A 17,812-nucleotide genomic window follows, 5' to 3' on the forward strand; every position below is an offset into this window, starting at 1 on the left:
AAAAATAATTCAAGGGGACCCGTCTCGTTGAAACACCTTTTTTTTCGACATCCAGGAGGACCTCAGAGCGCTAAGAAGTGGAGATGAGAGACTCGTGGATGCCAAGACGTCAAGAGAAAAAGAGAAAATAGTTTTTAAAAGCTGCATTTTATTCGACATGCTGCCGAAACCCACCAACCCTTCTGCTCACACGGCCCACACATCAGTGCACGCATCCCTCTGCGCTTCTGCTGCTCTCGGGCTTGGCGAGCACATGGGAAGGGGGAATTGTGAATTAGGAAATTGGATTATGAGGTTGGCAATTCACTGAGCCCCATATTGTCTGTCAGATGCTCCAGAGAATATTGGGAAAGGAGAATATATGATTTTTGGGAAAGCATAAAAAGGACAGCTAGTGAATTGACATGCTGGTAATATATATATATATATATATATATATATATATATATACACTCACCGGCCACTTTATTAGGTACCCCATGCTAGTAACGGGTTGGACCCCCTTTTGCCTTCAAAACTGCCTCAATTCTTCGTGGCATAGATTCAACAAGGTGCTGGAAGCATTCCTCAGGGAGTTTGGTCCATATTGACATGATGGCATCACACAGTTGCCGCAGATTTGTCGGCTGCACATCCATGATGCAAATCTCCCGTTCCACCACATCCCAAAGATGCTCTATTGGATTGAGATCTGGTGATTGTGGAGGCCATTTGAGTACAGCGAACTCATTGTCATGTTCAAGAAACCAGTCTGAGATGATTCCAGCTTTATGACATGGCGCATTATCCTGCTGAAAGTAGCCATCAGAAGTTGGGTACATTGTGGTCATAAAGGGATGGACATGGTCAGCAACAATACTCAGGTAGGCTGTGGCGTTGCAACGATGCTCAATTGGTACCAAGGGGCCCAAAGAGTGCCAAGAAAATATTCCCCACACCATGACACCACCACCACCAGCCTGAACCGTTGATACAAGGCAGGATGGATCCATGCTTTCATGTTGTAGACGCCAAATTCTGACCCTACCATCGAATGTCGCAGCAGAAATCGAGACTCATCAGACCAGGCAACGTTTTTCCAATCTTCTATTGTCCAATTTCGATGAGCTTGTGCAAATTGTAGCCTCAGTTTCCTGTTCTTAGCTGAAAGGAGTGGCACCCGGTGTGGTCTTCTGCTGCTGTAGCCCATCTGCCTCAAAGTTGGACGTACTGTGCGTTCAGAGATGCTCTTATGCCCACCTTGGTTGTAACGGGTGGTTATTTGAGTCACTGTTGCCCTTCTATCAGCTCGAACCAGTCTGGCCATTCTCCTCTGACCTCTGGCATCAACAAGGCATTTCCGCCCACAAAACTGCCGCTCACTGGATGTTTTTTCTTTTTCGGACCATTCTCTGTAAACCCTAGAGATGGTTGTGCGTGAAAATCCCAGTAGATTAGCAGTTTCTGAAATACTCAGACCAGCCCTTCTGGCACCAACAATCATGCCACGTTCAAAGTCACTCAAATCACCTTTCTTCCCCATACTGATGCTCGGTTTGAACTGCAGGAGATTGTCTTGACAATGTCTACATGCCTAAATGCACTGAGTTGCCGCCATGTGATTGGCTGCTTAGAAATTAAGTGTTAACGAGCAGTTGGACAGGTGTACCTAATAAAGTGGCCGGTGAGTGTATATATATATAATAAAGTGGGTGCTTTATGGAGCGGTAAAGAATGACAGATTTTACACAAACAGAAGATGGGTCCTTAGCAACAGTTGCCCGGCAGAATGAATATTTACGTTGAAAGACAGGGGGCCTCATCTCATGCTTGACTTGTTTTAATTTTTAATTTAAAATTATTGTGGTCTCAAACGCATTGCATACTTTCAAAAAAGGTACTTGCTTGTGAAGAGTACGCCACGTCGGGGTGGGGATTGTTGCTGCACTGGTTCATTGGTAGTAATAAAAAAAAAAAACATGAAAAAAGCCAAAGCGAATTGTAACGAGAGAACACCCCTCCCCATCTCCGCCGCTGACATCGTTGTCGTCACCTTTGATGTGCGCCTTTGTCAAAAGAGAACGAGTACACGGGCTCGCAGGAAAAAGATAAGTCATTAAAAACTTCTTTGAGCACCATAAACAGCAACGTGTGCACACACAGCGGTCTAATTACTTGATTTCTTGAGTGGGCTACAAACACGCCCTGACGTCTTAATGGCCATGAGAGAACTGGTAATTGCTACATGATTGCATGGGAGCCAACCCAATAGGCCCAACTCCCCGTTAGCCAATGAGAGACGTTTCAACAGGCGAAAAAGGAAGAGAAGACTTGCTGGTGGCCCTTTCCTTGGCGACTCTGCAATGCGTCGACCACACGGTGGCCCGTTTTTACGATCCTTCTCCAGCGCATCAAACACAGAGTTTCGGCATTTCTCTTTTCAAAAATGCCACCGTGGATCCACTCCTGTTTGTTGCATGAAAGTGTTTTTTTTAACTTTCCCCACTCTCTCTAACAGATATCTGGTTAAACTATCCAGCATCACAAGAAAATCATACAGGAAAAAAAAAAAAAAGACATCAAAGAGGAGGAGACAGTTGCCTTTGTGCAAGCTTTCTAATCTGCTGATTTTATCCCCCCCCCCCCCCCCCCCAAAAAAAACGTTGCATTACATCAAAGATTTTGCAGTCCTTTGCGTGGGGACGGGTGCAAGTGAGAGCGATTGTCAGACGACCAAGCATCCAGATTATTGCGTCACGTTCCCCGGCGGTGAAATATCACATCCAGGCTGAGCGCTCGCCGTCGGTCCCAGGACTCGGCTGTCAGCTGGGGGGGGTAGGGGGGGGCGGCACAGCGTGGGACTGGAGGAGTGTAATCTGGCTTCCCAAAAAGCGGTTGGCGACTCAGCGGCAGGTGGAAAGACGCCAGCTGGGATCCCAGCCGGGTCCCCGTCTAATGACCTCCTCCAGACTCCTGGGTGTGAGGAGTGTTCCGTCCCCGATGCCGACGCCACTCGCTCCTTCTCGCCTTCTGATGGCACGTCTGCTCTCAGATCAACTCCTTAAAGAGATACAATGCAACGCAGCTCTCGGGTTGTTCAAAGGCCAATTCTGGAATCATCATCATCACCATCATCGTCGTCGTCGCGTGAGGCGAGCGGATGGACAAAATGATTCTTTTTTGACCGCAGTTCCGGTTCATTTCAATAGCAAAGTTCCAGAGTTTTGAAGGTGGACTAAGTGGGCCTTTCATCGCGATGACTGCCTGTAGCTCCGGGGCTGAAGCATGATGGTTTTTTTTTTTTATTGAAAGCGAGCAGCAGGCAGCGTCTGCCTTCCTGTTCATTCTCAAAAGAGAACCAGATGAAGCTCTGCTGCCGTATTTACAAAAAGGATAAAACCAATAATGCCAGAGGTGAAAAGCATCATAATTTATCCGCCTCGATACTTGATGATTTGTCGATGGTGCCTGTGCTGTGACTTGCAGCGTTGAAAAGGATGTTGGGAGAGTTTTGGTCATGCAAATCTCGGAGCTGTGGGACATTTGTGTTCAGGTCCGAAACAACTACATCAAGTTGATGGGATGGCGGCCAGGTGGCAGAGTGATGATGGCCATTTTTTTGCTTGACTTTTAAACTAACGTCTACTTCATTCATGTTGTTGCTTGCAATTCTGTGTGTGTGTGTGTGTGTGTGTGTGTGTGTGTGTGTGTGTCTCACTTGCACGGCCTGTATTTCCGTGGCGTTTGTGTGACTCACTTGTAGCTGGTGACGAGTCAACCTGCTGAAAGGAAAATGTAGCGGTGGGATGCAGGTAGTTTCACGGTCCTTGATGTAACACCTTCACACACACACACACACACACACACACACAAAATGGCGCACCACTTGGTTTAAAAGGAGACTGCATCCAGCAAATCTTTTCTTTTGTGTTCAGCAGGTTTGAGGTTTTCTGCGCTGATGTTCCCACCCCCTGTGTGTCCAACAACAGATAGATGTAAGCAGTGATATAAAAAGCCCCTCTGCGGCAGCGAAAACAATTGTGTTCTCTGTGATAAGCCATCGACCTTCTGCAGGAAGTGGCTCTACGCGTCCACATTTAGCCTCTTTCATGAAGCCCCGGTGGCAGCTGGAGTCTGATCATATTCTTTTACCTCCATTTGTCATGTCTCCTCCGCGGCTCCTGCATCCATTTTCGATGCAGCTGGAACTCAGGGGGGGCAAACATAAATGCTTCCAGAGTCAGCTTCCCCACAGCTTAAATTGAGAGGCATGAAAGCAAATTCAGCCCACCGACGTGTGTGTGTGTGTGTGTGTGTTTATTTATGCATGAACCCCACAGGTGCAGACTCCCACAGCACCGGAAGGAATAGAATCCAGGCAGCAAAATAGGAATCCCTCGTAACATATGAATGAGCAAAGAGTGCTCACACGAGGGGAACGGATGGAACGGAGGGCATGTGTGTGTGTGTGTGTGTGGGGGGGGGGTGGGGGGGCGGTCTGCAGCAGTCTGACCCAGGTGCTACATTCTACGGACACATCACACACGGGCATTACTCTCTCTGCACAAACAGCGACAGGTAGTGGTGCTGGGAGTAATGGGGGAGGGGGAGAGTGATGATGTAGAGACAGCTGCCTGTCTTGGCACACTGAATTGACCCAAAAAACAGCTCCAGACTCCTGGGCTACATTCCCCTGTAGCAGAATTGGTCGCGACAAGACAGCGTGAGCGCACACATTGCGGCAGGCTCCGTTGTCAAGCTTTTGACTCCTTGAATTGATTGATGGGTACTTTGTGCCAACTCTTCAGTCGAGGAACAGTTCCTTCTAGGCTCCTCGTGATAAACGACGGATAGGGATTGTATGCAAAGTGTCAGTGTTAAATGCACTTAACGGATTACGCTCCTGCATAATTTAGTGTGGCATTAATCCCGTCATCAGGGTGAGATGACACAGGAAAACATTCGTTACTCATTATCCACCTCAATTATGAGCTTACTAACCAACTGCAATTTGAATCCAACATTGGTACAGAATGGTATTGCGGTAACAGATAAGAAAGGATGACCATCAAAGAGTTTTTTTCTGCTCATTGCAGTGTATCATAATCCATAACTCTGCCTTGATAGACCACCACATAACACAAATAAACATTTTTTTCCCCTCACTCACATACACAAGTACAGTAATAATCACCCTTAGCTTTTCTGTAGAGCCCATCTGTGCATTCAAACCAGAGAAAAAAACAAGTTAAAGACACTTAAGGTGGCATTGACAGACCACAATGTGCCATGCTTTCAGGTGAACACAGCTCTGGTTAACGTTTGCTTTTTGCGAGTCCCATTGTCTATACACACACACACACACACACACCTGAGTGGGGCCTTCACCTGCGCACTGACGTAGCGACTCAATACACAGAATCCACTTCAGCCCGTGACAACTCCGCACCACCCGGGCTTCACATCAAAAGACTTGTTTTAGTTGATTGCACCATGGGAGCATTAAAGGCACTCAAAGGAAAAACTAAATGATGTCCACATCAGCCTGAGTTCGTTTGTGCCAGTGTGCACTTTGTCTTACAAACGTGTGGGCTGAAAGCAGATTAGTAGGACTTTGGCAAATATAATCAGCTTTTCTACAATTGTAAGCAACAATGAGTGTGAGAGACGGGGTGGTGGGGGGGGGGGGGGGGGGGGGCGGGGAACGCAAGGTCTACTAATTTATCACGGCGCACTGACCTTGTTTTCTAGGAGGGCTGAACTACATTATCACTTTCTCCATCACTTACTTTGGCTTTTTATGTGTCTTAGTAGGAATAGCAATGTTGTAAACCAAAAAGCAAAATATTTTTCCACCTTCATTTACCCATAGACGGACACACACACACACACACACACCAGTTTGGAAAAAAGACACATTTTTCAGCAGCCATCGGTGACTTTTTAAGAGATGTTGACATCGTGAAGCCAGAGGCCAACTGTGCAGTCAGCAACACCTTTGACAGAGAAATAGCCCCTAATGAACGCATTTGTGACAAGTTTGTACAATAAGGAACATTAACTTGGCGAGCGGAATTACCGGCTGACATAATGGCTGATTAATTCAGCCCTTTCAAATGGTGAAAAATAAAAAGGGAGTTACACGGGCACGTGACTGGGCTCGATTCGATCTAATTGAAAACAGCACAGAGGCTTTGAGATGGCTAACAGTGGAGGCCCGTTATCGCAAATGGGAGCTGCAAAAATGTAATTTCCAAAGAAGTGACAGCTAATGAGGAACGCTGTGATCCATGTGAAGACAAGCGCACGATTACACCACGCTGGGTTTAACATTCTTTCAGTCAGAATGTATGTAATAGGTGCAGAGCAGCTGACGGATGACGAGGGATGCGTTTACGTGGGGGGGGGGGGGAGGGGGGCTGCGATGCAGAACTAATGTTGACTGTTAGCTAAAGTTATTTTCCTCGTGTCCTTTCAGAACAGGTCGCGTTGATCGGAGTGCTGGGGGGGGGGGGGGGGGGGGGAAAGACAACTCGCTCCGCTGCATGAAGTCCTTCCAAAGCAAAATGTGACAAAGCGCATCGTGCTTTGAGATTAGGAGAGACCAGCACTTCTAAGTTCGGAAAACTAATTTTACTGCAATTCAAAGTACATTTGATGAATGCAGCACATGTCAAAAAGGAACAAGCCTTATATTGCAATATTTTTCACCCACACACTCTAAAATACATACAGAATTTCGGTGATTTCTGTACATCGAAGCTTGAAGAAGGCTAGGGAAATATCGGACACTCGGCTAGCTCCGACAACGTGTTGCATCGTTTACAATCCGTAACCCAGGGAACGGTCACCAATCGTCCAATCACCAGTCGTTTTCTTCACACATCCTCTTGTGACAGAGGTTACGTGAAGTTTGGAAACAAAATTAAAACCGAGACCTCTGCAATTTGTGTGAAAACTAGATTCAGGAATCTAAAATCATCACCTTTGTATTGTGAACTGTTCTATTTAGCCACTTGCTAAAACCCACTTTAAATGCAGAGCATTCAAAATCCTGCTCCACAAGGCTCCACGGCTCCTTTCTACGCTGTGAAACAAGAGGAGGACGGGGAGCAGAAGCGTCCAGCGGGTCGATCCCAGTCCTCCTGTCGCCCGCAGCAATGAAAAACACGTTCCACACAGAAATAATAAAGTTGAATAGTGTTTGGCTCTGAATCCCCATCCCGAATGCAGCTGGACAAAAAGCTCGCTGCTCTCCCTCACCTCATTTGTACTAGTGCCATGGAGGAAGAGGTTGTGTAAAGTTTGGTAACATTAGATGTGCAGCGGCTTCTTTCAAAGACGAGCCATTGAGAAACGTCCTCTCCGGGACGTCACGTGACTCAGCAGAGAGCGCCGGCGTGACGCTGTGCACGGATAGTCTGGTGCACATCTAGTAGGTCCGTTTCTAATTGGTAAATTGATTTTTTTTTTTTTTTTAAATACTCAAGCTGGCCTAAAGGTGAAAGGTGGGGCCTTTCCAAAGAAGTCCTGCCGAGGTGGAGAAAATCTGGTTCATTCCCAATAAATAATAAAAACGATCCCATTAACGGTCATCAGGGATTGTGGGAGGGGGGGGGGGGGGGGGGGTTGTATTTATATTTGTAATAATCTTTGCACCATCAGCCACTTGCTTGGTTTACTTCAAACCATTCTGGGAGTGGACATCCTGCGACAGCTTGCTTCACAGTGACACGCTCGTCGCCGACAACATTTCCCCAAAATAAAAGGTTTGTTAATAAAAGAAGCAAATAAAAACTCAATAAGCACTTTCACTGATTAAAACATTGAGCTGTATCAGTTTGATTGATAATATAAGAGCGCTGAACAAGAACTTGAGTACGATGTGGTGAATACTAAAAAGGAGGTATTTAATTAAAGTGAATTATAGAGATGTTAAAATGCAGCGCACACTGGCCGGCCTCCTCTCAGAGCAAGTACGCACAGTTGTACAAACACAAACACAGCTACAGGAAACTGGAAACTTCTGCCTTAACAAATGTACCTCAACCTGACGACTGGGCCCGGAAAAACAGGGAACCGTGTTTGACGTGACGCTCAGACGGTGAGGTCAGATCCTTTTGTATATGGCCAGATATGAGGATAAAGAGGGAATAGGAAAGGCAATGCACACAAATATACTCTTCTACATCCCTTTTTCTGACTTTTTAACAGAGCTGTAAAAGAATTGAACCCCCCAAAAAAACATTTTTAAATGATTACAATGCAACCAACATCCCCCCCTCTGATCCGTCGCTCTCCACCTTTGAGCCTTGAGGAGAGGTGACCTTTTCCATTAACCACCGCCACCGACCGCTCATTCCCAGCAGCGGGGCGGACACACACACACACACACACACACACACACACACACACACACACTCTTTGATGATTGATTGAAATCCTGCAAATGGTGTGGATCACTTTCAGAAAGCCAACACCAGAGCTGATGCAGCCCGGCGCTGCATAAAAACCCCCCGTGAAAGAAAATCCTTCCTGCAGAGGTGGGGTGGGGGGGGGGGGGGGGGTGTGTAAAGAGCAGGGACCGATTCCCCAGCGAAGGGAAACCGACAAATCCCATCACGGCAAGGATCACCATCGTCTGCGGCCACCTGACGTCGTTCTCCGTTTTTTCTTCGTCATTCCTTCAAAGCCACTTGCCTCCCGATCCACACTCCATGTCTCCAGTGGGCAGCAGGCCCCCCCCACATCCTCCCACGATGCACCCTGCCGCACGTCCCACCTGTTGCCTGAGAAGGGTGTCCTTCCTCTGCCCCGTCTCCCCTCCCCTCCCCTCCCCTCCCCCCCCCACCCTCACCACCCCCGCCATGGTGCCAGCGGGCAGACAGTGCCATCATTCAGCTGCTTCCTCTTCTGAGCACCGGGGGCCAAAGTGCAGACGGCAGCGAGATCAGGGAGGTGCAATAACACACACACACACACACACACACACACACACACACACTCGGAAAAAAGCTACATGACACAAACACGTTTTCCTCTATTTTACACAGAAATCTCTCTGTTTCGCTCACTGACTCCCCCTCACGAACACGCGGGCAAATCTCCTGCGGCAAAGCCGTGGCAGAGAGCCAGCGCTCTCATCTGCATGGGGCAGAGCTGGTACCTCGATGGTGGCTTGTTAGGCAGGCCAACACAAATTTCATTAACCCGAAGGTTAACACACTGTGGACTTGTGTTTCTCCGGCGCTTTTTTTTGCTAAACCTCCCGGACCCCCCCCAAAAAAACCCTCGCTCGCTCTCCCAGTCTTACATCCGCACGTGTAAATGTCACCTGCACCTGGCGCTTGCAGAATGCACAGCGGACGCGTGAGCATAACCCACCCTGGGTGTAAATGTGTGTGTGTGTGTGTGTTCCATCCAGATGTTCTGTGGATTCGCTTTAGCAAGAAATCAAAAAACGCGCTTCATCGCGGGAGCAAATCGCTCAGGAAGTGCACGCGCACAAAGATGACAGCGTAGACAATGAAATAAATGTCAGCTACCGCGTTTGCAGGTGAGAAGAAGAATGCGAGGCAGCATCACCTCCTGTTAGTCAGCACCTCGGTCTCCAGCTCCACCACACGGGTCTATTATGGGGACATCATTCATCCGAGCTATACACAGTAGTGCAGATTCATGGTGGAGAATCTGACAGTCCCCATCCCAGCTCCACAGACACCAGCTAACAATGGACCACATGCTCATGCCATTATTAACAAGCCCTTTGCAGGTAATCCCAAATCAAAAATACAGTTTAAATGACCCGACTTATTTACCTATATAATACAGTTTATCTGCAGGAACGATTGGATTAAACTTAAATATGCCAGTTTTCAGGTTAATAGGTGAAAGAAATCCATGAATTGCTGTTAAGACGGACAAACAGCAAGGAAGTTACCACATTAGTCGAGCTACAGTTTCATACCTCAGAATGTCTTCTGGTGACCACACACACACACACACACACTAAATGCAGCCGTCAGAAACGCACCAAAGATATAGAACCTGGGGAATTTATTTTTACTAAGCAAGCAGAGCAACTTATTTAAGAATCGTATATTTCTTTTTCCTTCCCTCCCGCATTAACAACTGTTAACAGAAAGGCGCAAGCGGGGGCCGAGCAGCTGCATTATTTAACGCCTACAAGGTAAATGATGATATTCAATGTTGCTTGAACAAATGACGATATTAAAAAGGTGCTGTGTACGTGTTAAACACACACATACACACACACACACACACACACACACACACACAGGGCAGAGTTGTTCTGGCCGAGGTGAGGCTGACCGACGGTGAGAAGGAGCTAAAATTAGGAGAAATGACACCTGAGGGCATCGTTACCATGACAGCCGGCCAAGCCTGACGGTGTCGCTGTACAAATACACCCAGCCAAATAAAACTGGATGCTGGACCGCGACTGCATCAAAGTGTCGTGGATGTGAGCCTGTGTTTCCGCGAGTGACTTCTGCCTCCCTCCAGGAGGGGTTTGTAACATACAGTGACGCTGCGTCCACGCGTCGAGTGCTTTATTTTTAGTTCAACGCAGTCAAGCTTCCTCAAAATCTGCGAATCCGTCGCCCCCATCCCCCCCCCCCCCCCGCCCGGTAGAAGAAGCTTGAAACATCCCACCGGCCCGTCGCGCTCCTCTCCCATATGTTGTCTCCATGGGCAACCGAGCAGCCAATCTGTCGAGGCCCCGGGGACTTCCTCTCCCGACTTCCACCTCGTCCCTTCTGCGAGGTTGGCGGTTTGAAGGGAGTGCGTTTTACAAAAGTATAGGAAACATATTTTGTGTGTTTGTGTGGGAGTGATTAAGTGTACGCGTGCATGCGTGTGCCTCCTCGTGTGTTATCATAGTTGATCAATGGGGGGCCTGTATGCAGCAGCCAACCAGCCTTCCTCCTCTTCCTCCTCCTCCTCCTCCTCCTCGGACCTGTTGATGCTGGAAAACAGGGGCGCTGTTGTACAACTGGGTGGCCGCACAAATGTGGCGCTCATCGCATATGCACCACAGCACTGCCTGCCAACACACTTCCTCATTGAAATTCGGATTAAATAAGGCTCGTCTGGCCAGTGTGCCGTCTAAAAAAAAAAACTATTTAATTACACCTTTCTGGCTCCACGCATCAAAGCGGCAAACGGCTCCCTCGGCTTTGGAGAAAAGATAAATGAATGTTTAAAGAAACACTCGCTCGTCCTCAGCGGTCCAATTGGTGTTGCTCATTGTGGCGTTATCGTATTCTTTTGACATCAACAACTGATGCATGGGTCTAAATTACTTTCATCAAGACGTGATGATGTTGAGACGTTTCCTAGTCCAAGGAAGCGTAGAAAGTCATCAGGCATTATCTCCATTATCTCACCTGCATTGTGATTTCAATTATCAAGTATTACTTCGGATTAATGACGCATACATCAACAAAGCATCGAGTCTCCATCGATTCAATCTGGGTGGTACGCTGGTCGGGTTACCAACGTCGCACCTCAAACCCAAACCGGAGCACAGCTCTCTAAACCTGCGCTGTAAATGCCACCAGCCGGGTAGAAACAACGCTCCGATGTGCAGCCCGAGATTAAAAGGAAACCAACAACATCTGCCCGAGAACGCTTCCTTTCACTGCTGCACTCGGGCTGTGGCCAGTCCAGTCCGCACAGTTCAACACCGAGGCTTCCCACCTCGTGACTGGATTCCCGCACGTGTTGCTCTTCTGTGCCGTGACGCGCGTAAATTCATTACCAAAGCGTGTTTGTTTGCCACAATGAGCGCCCGGGTACCATTATTAAAAAAAAGAGAGACTTTTCGTTATGTCCGACCCGCTCGACCCGACGCACCAGCACGTCCACGTAGAGTAGACTGAAACGCGAAATCGTCTGCTCAGCTGGACACAGTCTCCCACGCGCTTCTCAAATCATGATTTGATGGGCTCCGTCAAACAGGAGGTTTGTATCTCTCATAAATATGATGATGGTCATATGCCAAGGAGACATTAAACCAGCAATCTGTCTGATGCGTGTGCTTGGAGAGGCATTGTCTGGGATTAATTCAATTTCCTGCAGGATAGGGACCAGCTAAAATTGAACAAATTATTGTTTCATATTACAATAAAAAGGCAAAACCTGAAATGGAATAATTACCTTCCCCACCTCAGTGTGAAGAATGAAAGATCTGTCTGTGGAGAGAATACAGCCAGCCTGATATGAATATTTACTCACTTCATGGAGCCCCATCTTCAGTAATGGCTACATCTCACTTAGAAACCCTTGGTGCGAGGCGGGGGGGGGGGGGGGACGTGTTATTCATAAAGAGGTTAAGTGAGTTGACCTGCTCACGTCCCTGCTAAAGGGAAGACAGTCAATTAGAACACACGGACCAGCAAAGTGCAGCATGACAGCTTCCTTTTTCCGACTGACCGCCGGAGCCCGAGGAGCCACAAAAGGCCCGACTGTTAGGGGGGGGGGGGGGAGGGGGGGGCATTTAAATTCAGGAGCACAGTCGGGTAAATATCAGCATGCAACCGGGCCCAGTGATTGAAAGGGATCGTCGTGCGAGAAGAATAAATACATTTTGAAAAAAAATCAGCAGCGACGGGCAAAAGTCACAAAAGCACAAAAACGGTGCAATAAATCTACTACGAGTGACAGTCCATTACATGGACTTTAGTGTCTGTACAATGCAACACAGTAGACCTCTATTTTATCTCTACTTAACTTATGTGAAATGTTCCTAATTTTTTTTTTACTAGCTTTAACTTTATTCCAACTGTGTTTTAACCATGTTGTGCTGGCTGACTCTGACAATCTGTTGATGAACGGTGTTTTATAAATAAAATGTGTTATTGTTATTATTTTTATTATTAGGTCAAATTCAGGACTCATTCATTATCATTGTCATCAGAAAACTAAATCGAGTCACTGGGTAAAGCCCACGGCTGAGATCAGAGACAATATAAGTGATCCCTGTGTGTCAGTGCATCCTGTGTGTGTGTGTGTGTGCGTGCGTGCGTGCGTGTGTGTGTCCACTCTTCAAGGACATCATAATCATCGAGTATCACTTTACGCTAACAGCTGCAGGAGATAAGTGTACGCCACCGCCCCATGGTGAATCCGTAGTATACACGATGGCAAGTCACTGCACCCAGCACCTTCTGGGAGTTACTTCTTTCATTAACCGCTGTTATTCCTTTACGATCATCTGCATTATCCGCCGTTAAGGTTCCGCCCCTTCATGCCGTGCACTGTGGCTCAATGCAATCACGCCGTGGTAATAAGAGCTATCGCAGCAGCAGGTGGAGAGTCCCCACCCCATAGTTGTTGTTTTTTTTTTTCCCTGACTGGCATGCCTGTGACCCCTGCAGCCGCCTTCGCCAACAGCCCTTTGATTATTAATGTTGAAGGCGGGGGGGGGGGGGGGGGGGGGGGGGGGTCCGGGCTTTCGACCCGACCCGACCCGACGGCGCCGTGCTCTTTGCTTTTAACCCCCCTGGAGAAGCAAACCATTGTTCACTTATGACTTGCTGTGTTAACTCCTCTCCGGTCCTCCCGTCACACTGCCCCAAGGGGTCAACAAGGAGGCAGCAGTGGCTGCTGCTGTTGTTGTTGTTGTTGTTGTTGTTGTTTCACGGGGCAAATGTGTTCGAAATCTATGCAGCCAACAATGTTGATTAAAAAGGGACTGGAGTGTTTGTACTGACCTCATTGTGAGTTTTGTTCCTCAGACCTCTCACCGGTGTATTTATGGTGGCCTTATTGTGCCGTGACGCATTGTGTCAACTGTCACGTTCTTGTATTAATGTTCACTGGCCTGAGTGGTCACTGCAGAGTGATGCTACACTAGTTTGTGGCGTTACCTCCGGGGGCGTCATCACAGTTTTCATAAGGGGGCTGTTAAATGTCCTTTTAAATTTATTTACCTGTCTGGGTAAGAGGCAGGGAGCCCGTGAGGGGGCAAAGTGTTGGGGGGGGGGGGGCTCACTACGAATACACAGCCTACCTTTGCCGTAGTTGAAGTGGAGTTTGATGCTCTTGCCCTGGTTGATGTGCAGGTAGGTGAACCACACGGCGGAGGTGAGCAGCACCAGCAGCAGCAGGAGCTTGAACTGCTTCCGGATCTTCTTCACGGGGAAGCGCAGCATCCTGGCTCAAACATCCTCCGGTAGCCGCCCGGTAGAGAGTCGAAACGGGGTCCGGGTCGAGGGGGTGTGGGAGGGGAGGGGAGGGGGGGGGGGGTTCAAGCGGGTCGCTGCTGTGGTGTTTCGTTCGTTTCCCGTTGTCACAGCGGCGGCGTCCCGGGAAGCCTGCGAGGAATCAGCGGAGCCTCAGCCCGGTCGCAGCGCGTCTCGTACCCTTCGGATCCACGGGGGGGGACAGCTGCGCCCGACTCGCCGTATCCTCAGATCTGGGTCCAGACACCTCTGTGGCTGTCATTGCTCGCGAATGCAAAAAAAAAAAAAAAAAAAAACACGGTTCTCTCCCACCCCCTCCTTCCTCTTCCTCCCTCTTCCTCCCTTCCCCTATGAATAGCGTGGCTGGTAAACAGGCGTCCCTGCTGGAGGTTCCAGGCGGCCGGGGGCTCTGCAGGGGGGTGGGGGGGGGGGGGGATCAAAAGCCGCTAAATTCAGTTAAAAAAAAGTGAGAGCGGAGGAACCAAATAGCAGTCCGGAGATAATCTACACAAATCCCCGTGTAGCTCAGGCATCTGCTGACACCGCGACGCCGATTATTTCATCGAGGATCATCTCGGCGCAAAGTACCACAAAAAAAGAGCAAAGAGTGATTTAGTTCCCGCGCGGAGAGGCGATCTGACGGAGCATCTCTATTTTGCAGAGCTGAACGAAACCCTTCCTTACACAAAGCCGGAGAAGGGGGGGGGGTCCTCTTTCTGCAGGACAGAGGGACGCCACTGCTCTTTAGCAATGACAACAAATGCAATTAAAAAAATAAAATCCCTTGGTTAAATATGGCGAGCGCGTGAAGGGAACCTGGCCGGGGAACGGTGAAGGTGGCAATCCGCCGAAATGTGACAGTCCGCTGCGCCTCGTCCAGCGTTAAACGCACAGCTGGAACCGAGGCTCCGGCTCTCCGATCCACGGTGGAGCGCGTTTTTTTAATATTTTTTTTTTTTAATTCAAGTCCCGGGAGAGGAGGGGCGATCAGCTGTGATCCCCCATAACACTTCGGGCTGGTTTGAAGCCCCCCGCGAGGAGTAAACACTTAACCAAACTGCGAGCGCTCCATGGCGGGGTCGCAATAGCAGAAAGAAAGCTCTGTCGCGAACGTGGATTCGCGGTCCGGGGGACAGACGGCCATGTGCTCCCTTGGCGCGCCGCGCGATCGCGGCAGGTGCGTTTCACCCGATCCCCCCGCTCGGAAAGTGCGTGCGGGAGGAGAAAGCGAGTGCCCTCACTCGGATTAAACAACTACGCGCGGATTAACGGGGCGGCGATGCGCTGCTGCTTCGGGCTGTTATTCTTTCGTGAGCTTTTTCCCCTTTGACGCGCAGCAATGGCATCGTCCGACCCGCTGGTCGCCGTGCGCGAGGAGGAGAGCCAGCTGAGCTCCGGGAAGAGGGTCGCGCGCACACCAGCAGCCAGCGGTGATGTAACCAGGGAAGAACATGGTTTTTTTTTTGTTTTGCTACGACGGAACGCGTGAGCGGTGTCTCGTATCGCCGCACGGCTCGGTACGCCCATCGGCCGAGCATCCCGACGGCGCAGAGCAACCTAACCTGGGCGTGCCAGGGATTGGCGAGTCCGGCATCCAATTACAAGCCCGCAACGGGTACGGAGGGGCGGGACGATGACGTTTTGCCTCACCGTTACTTGGCACGATTGTTATCTGTCATCCAATAGAGCGAATCCTGAAACTTGTTAAGCTTTTCTATTGTCTCCTGCCCCCCCCCCTTTCTGCATTAAATGCTAATCGGATCAACAATGATTTAACGTTTTTCAGGAGACAATTTGGATCATTGCTCCAGATACGCTGCTTGAGTATCAGTATTGTCATATAAACAGTTACTCGTAATATAATTGACTTCCAGGAATAATCATTCTTTATGGCATCACACCGAGAAATTCCTGTGTGTGTGTGTGTATATATATATATATATATATATATATATATATATATATATATATATTTGCAGCTTATTGCACAGCAGGTTACCAAAGGCATCTTGTGCTGGTGTGTGTGCTCGTGCGTTAGTGTGGTGTGACACCGTGCACAGATCCCCAGGACACGCGCTCGGGTGCCACCTTCTGGCCCAAGATACAAGAGCAATGCCTTAATTAGCCACATTACAGAGGCCTGAGTCTTCATCACTGGAGCAATGATGGTTCCATCTTATGAGATGTAATAAAAGTATGGAAATAACTATTATATTGGCCTTCATATTGGACCTCACGAACCATAAAAATGGCATTATTCAAATGATTTCATCTGTTAAAATGCTAAAGGCATTTTATATTAAGACTCTGGCACGGCCCAAAATATTAGCATTCAATGTGCTCACATTAATGTTGGGTGGGGCTCCTCAAACCCCTCGAATAGCAGTTCCATCAGAAATTAAATAGAACCAATAAAACATTTTTTGTTTGTAACGTGCTCACGTTGAACAAATAAAAAATATCGTATACTCAAATAAAGTATTCTCCCATGATGCAACGCACAAAAGAAATGATCAAGCTGCTTACATCGTAAGAAAAATCTAAACCCTATATAGAGGTTAGTAAAACAATCACGTTTTAAAAAACAATTTGCCTTTACCTTTTGTTAACTTTAACTTGGAATCTCAAGTTGCAGTTTGAATAACGTCTGACGTTGTTCGATTTGAATAATTGTCTTAGTACAACAGGGTATTTCAGAATGGTGATTACTTGTTCACTAATTAAGGGAATAAAAAATACTGGAGGGACACACTGTTGAAATGAGACACTGAGAATGATTTAGCTGTAAATGGTCCCAATGACATCACATTTAACAAAGGATTAAGCACAGCCTTTATATGCCCACACAGCCCTGAGTGAGATGGTGTCTCATCAGGCAGATTAAGTGAAAATACCTTTGCGCAAAGTGTGTGTGTGTGTGTGTGTGTGTGTTTTAATTCATAAAATGCAAGAATGCTGAACCAAAAACATCCAAGCCCTCGTTCTCAGTGGGACGACATGCATCAAACATTTGGTTTGTCAGCAGTAAATACAAGTCCAAGCTGTCCAGCTGTAGCTCTGATAATCCATGACAAATCTAGATAAAGGATAGAGAGCACAAAACCTGGACTGTAACAATGTGACCTCAATTTAGTTTTTCCCCAGCTGTGCATTCTGAATCAGTCGGACCACAAACCGTAATCCTTTTGTCTTTGTGGATTAACAATGGAATCTTCAGTGCAAACACTGGGCGTAATTTAAAAGCTTAGCTATTCATCTGGGTCTTATTGAAACGAGTACTAAGCGAATCACCTCAGCCGAGCCTCCGTAACGATGAAACAAAAACTTCAAGGCATTCACCTCGCTGCGGCTGTTGCAGGGACAACCGAAGGTATTTCATCACGCACCCTGATTTGAAAGTAATCCAAAGAGTGTAAAAAAAAAAATAGTTTCATGTACTTGATTCTTTTTTCCAAGGACATTATCAAGGGCATTTTGATGTCCCGATTCTGCTCTTTCTTTCTGGTTTTATCCCCCAAAAAACAGGACTATTTCCGACTGGCACACCTGATTTTCTTTTTGCTCCTCTTTGATTTCTGTTTCATCCGATGGCAGGCGAGCACCCCACGGACACCCAGGGACACGCT

At 47.9% G+C, this 17,812-nt stretch overlaps 1 protein-coding gene across 1 annotated transcript in view; it reads right to left on the reverse strand.

Annotated features, from left to right (window-relative positions):
- Positions 1-14,236, reverse strand: part of b4galnt4a (beta-1,4-N-acetyl-galactosaminyl transferase 4a) — an 82,487-nt gene extending 68,251 nt beyond the window's left edge. The window contains exon 1 of the mRNA XM_037450621.2: positions 14,015-14,236. Within this exon, the coding sequence (XP_037306518.2) occupies positions 14,015-14,156 (142 nt within the window). The 5' untranslated portion in view covers positions 14,157-14,236. The remainder of the gene's footprint in view (positions 1-14,014) is intronic.
- Between the last annotated feature and the right edge of the window lie 3,576 nt (positions 14,237-17,812).

Source organism: Pungitius pungitius, chromosome 6, assembly GCF_949316345.1.
Source record: "Pungitius pungitius chromosome 6, fPunPun2.1, whole genome shotgun sequence".
Lineage (NCBI taxonomy): Eukaryota > Metazoa > Chordata > Actinopteri > Perciformes > Gasterosteidae > Pungitius > Pungitius pungitius.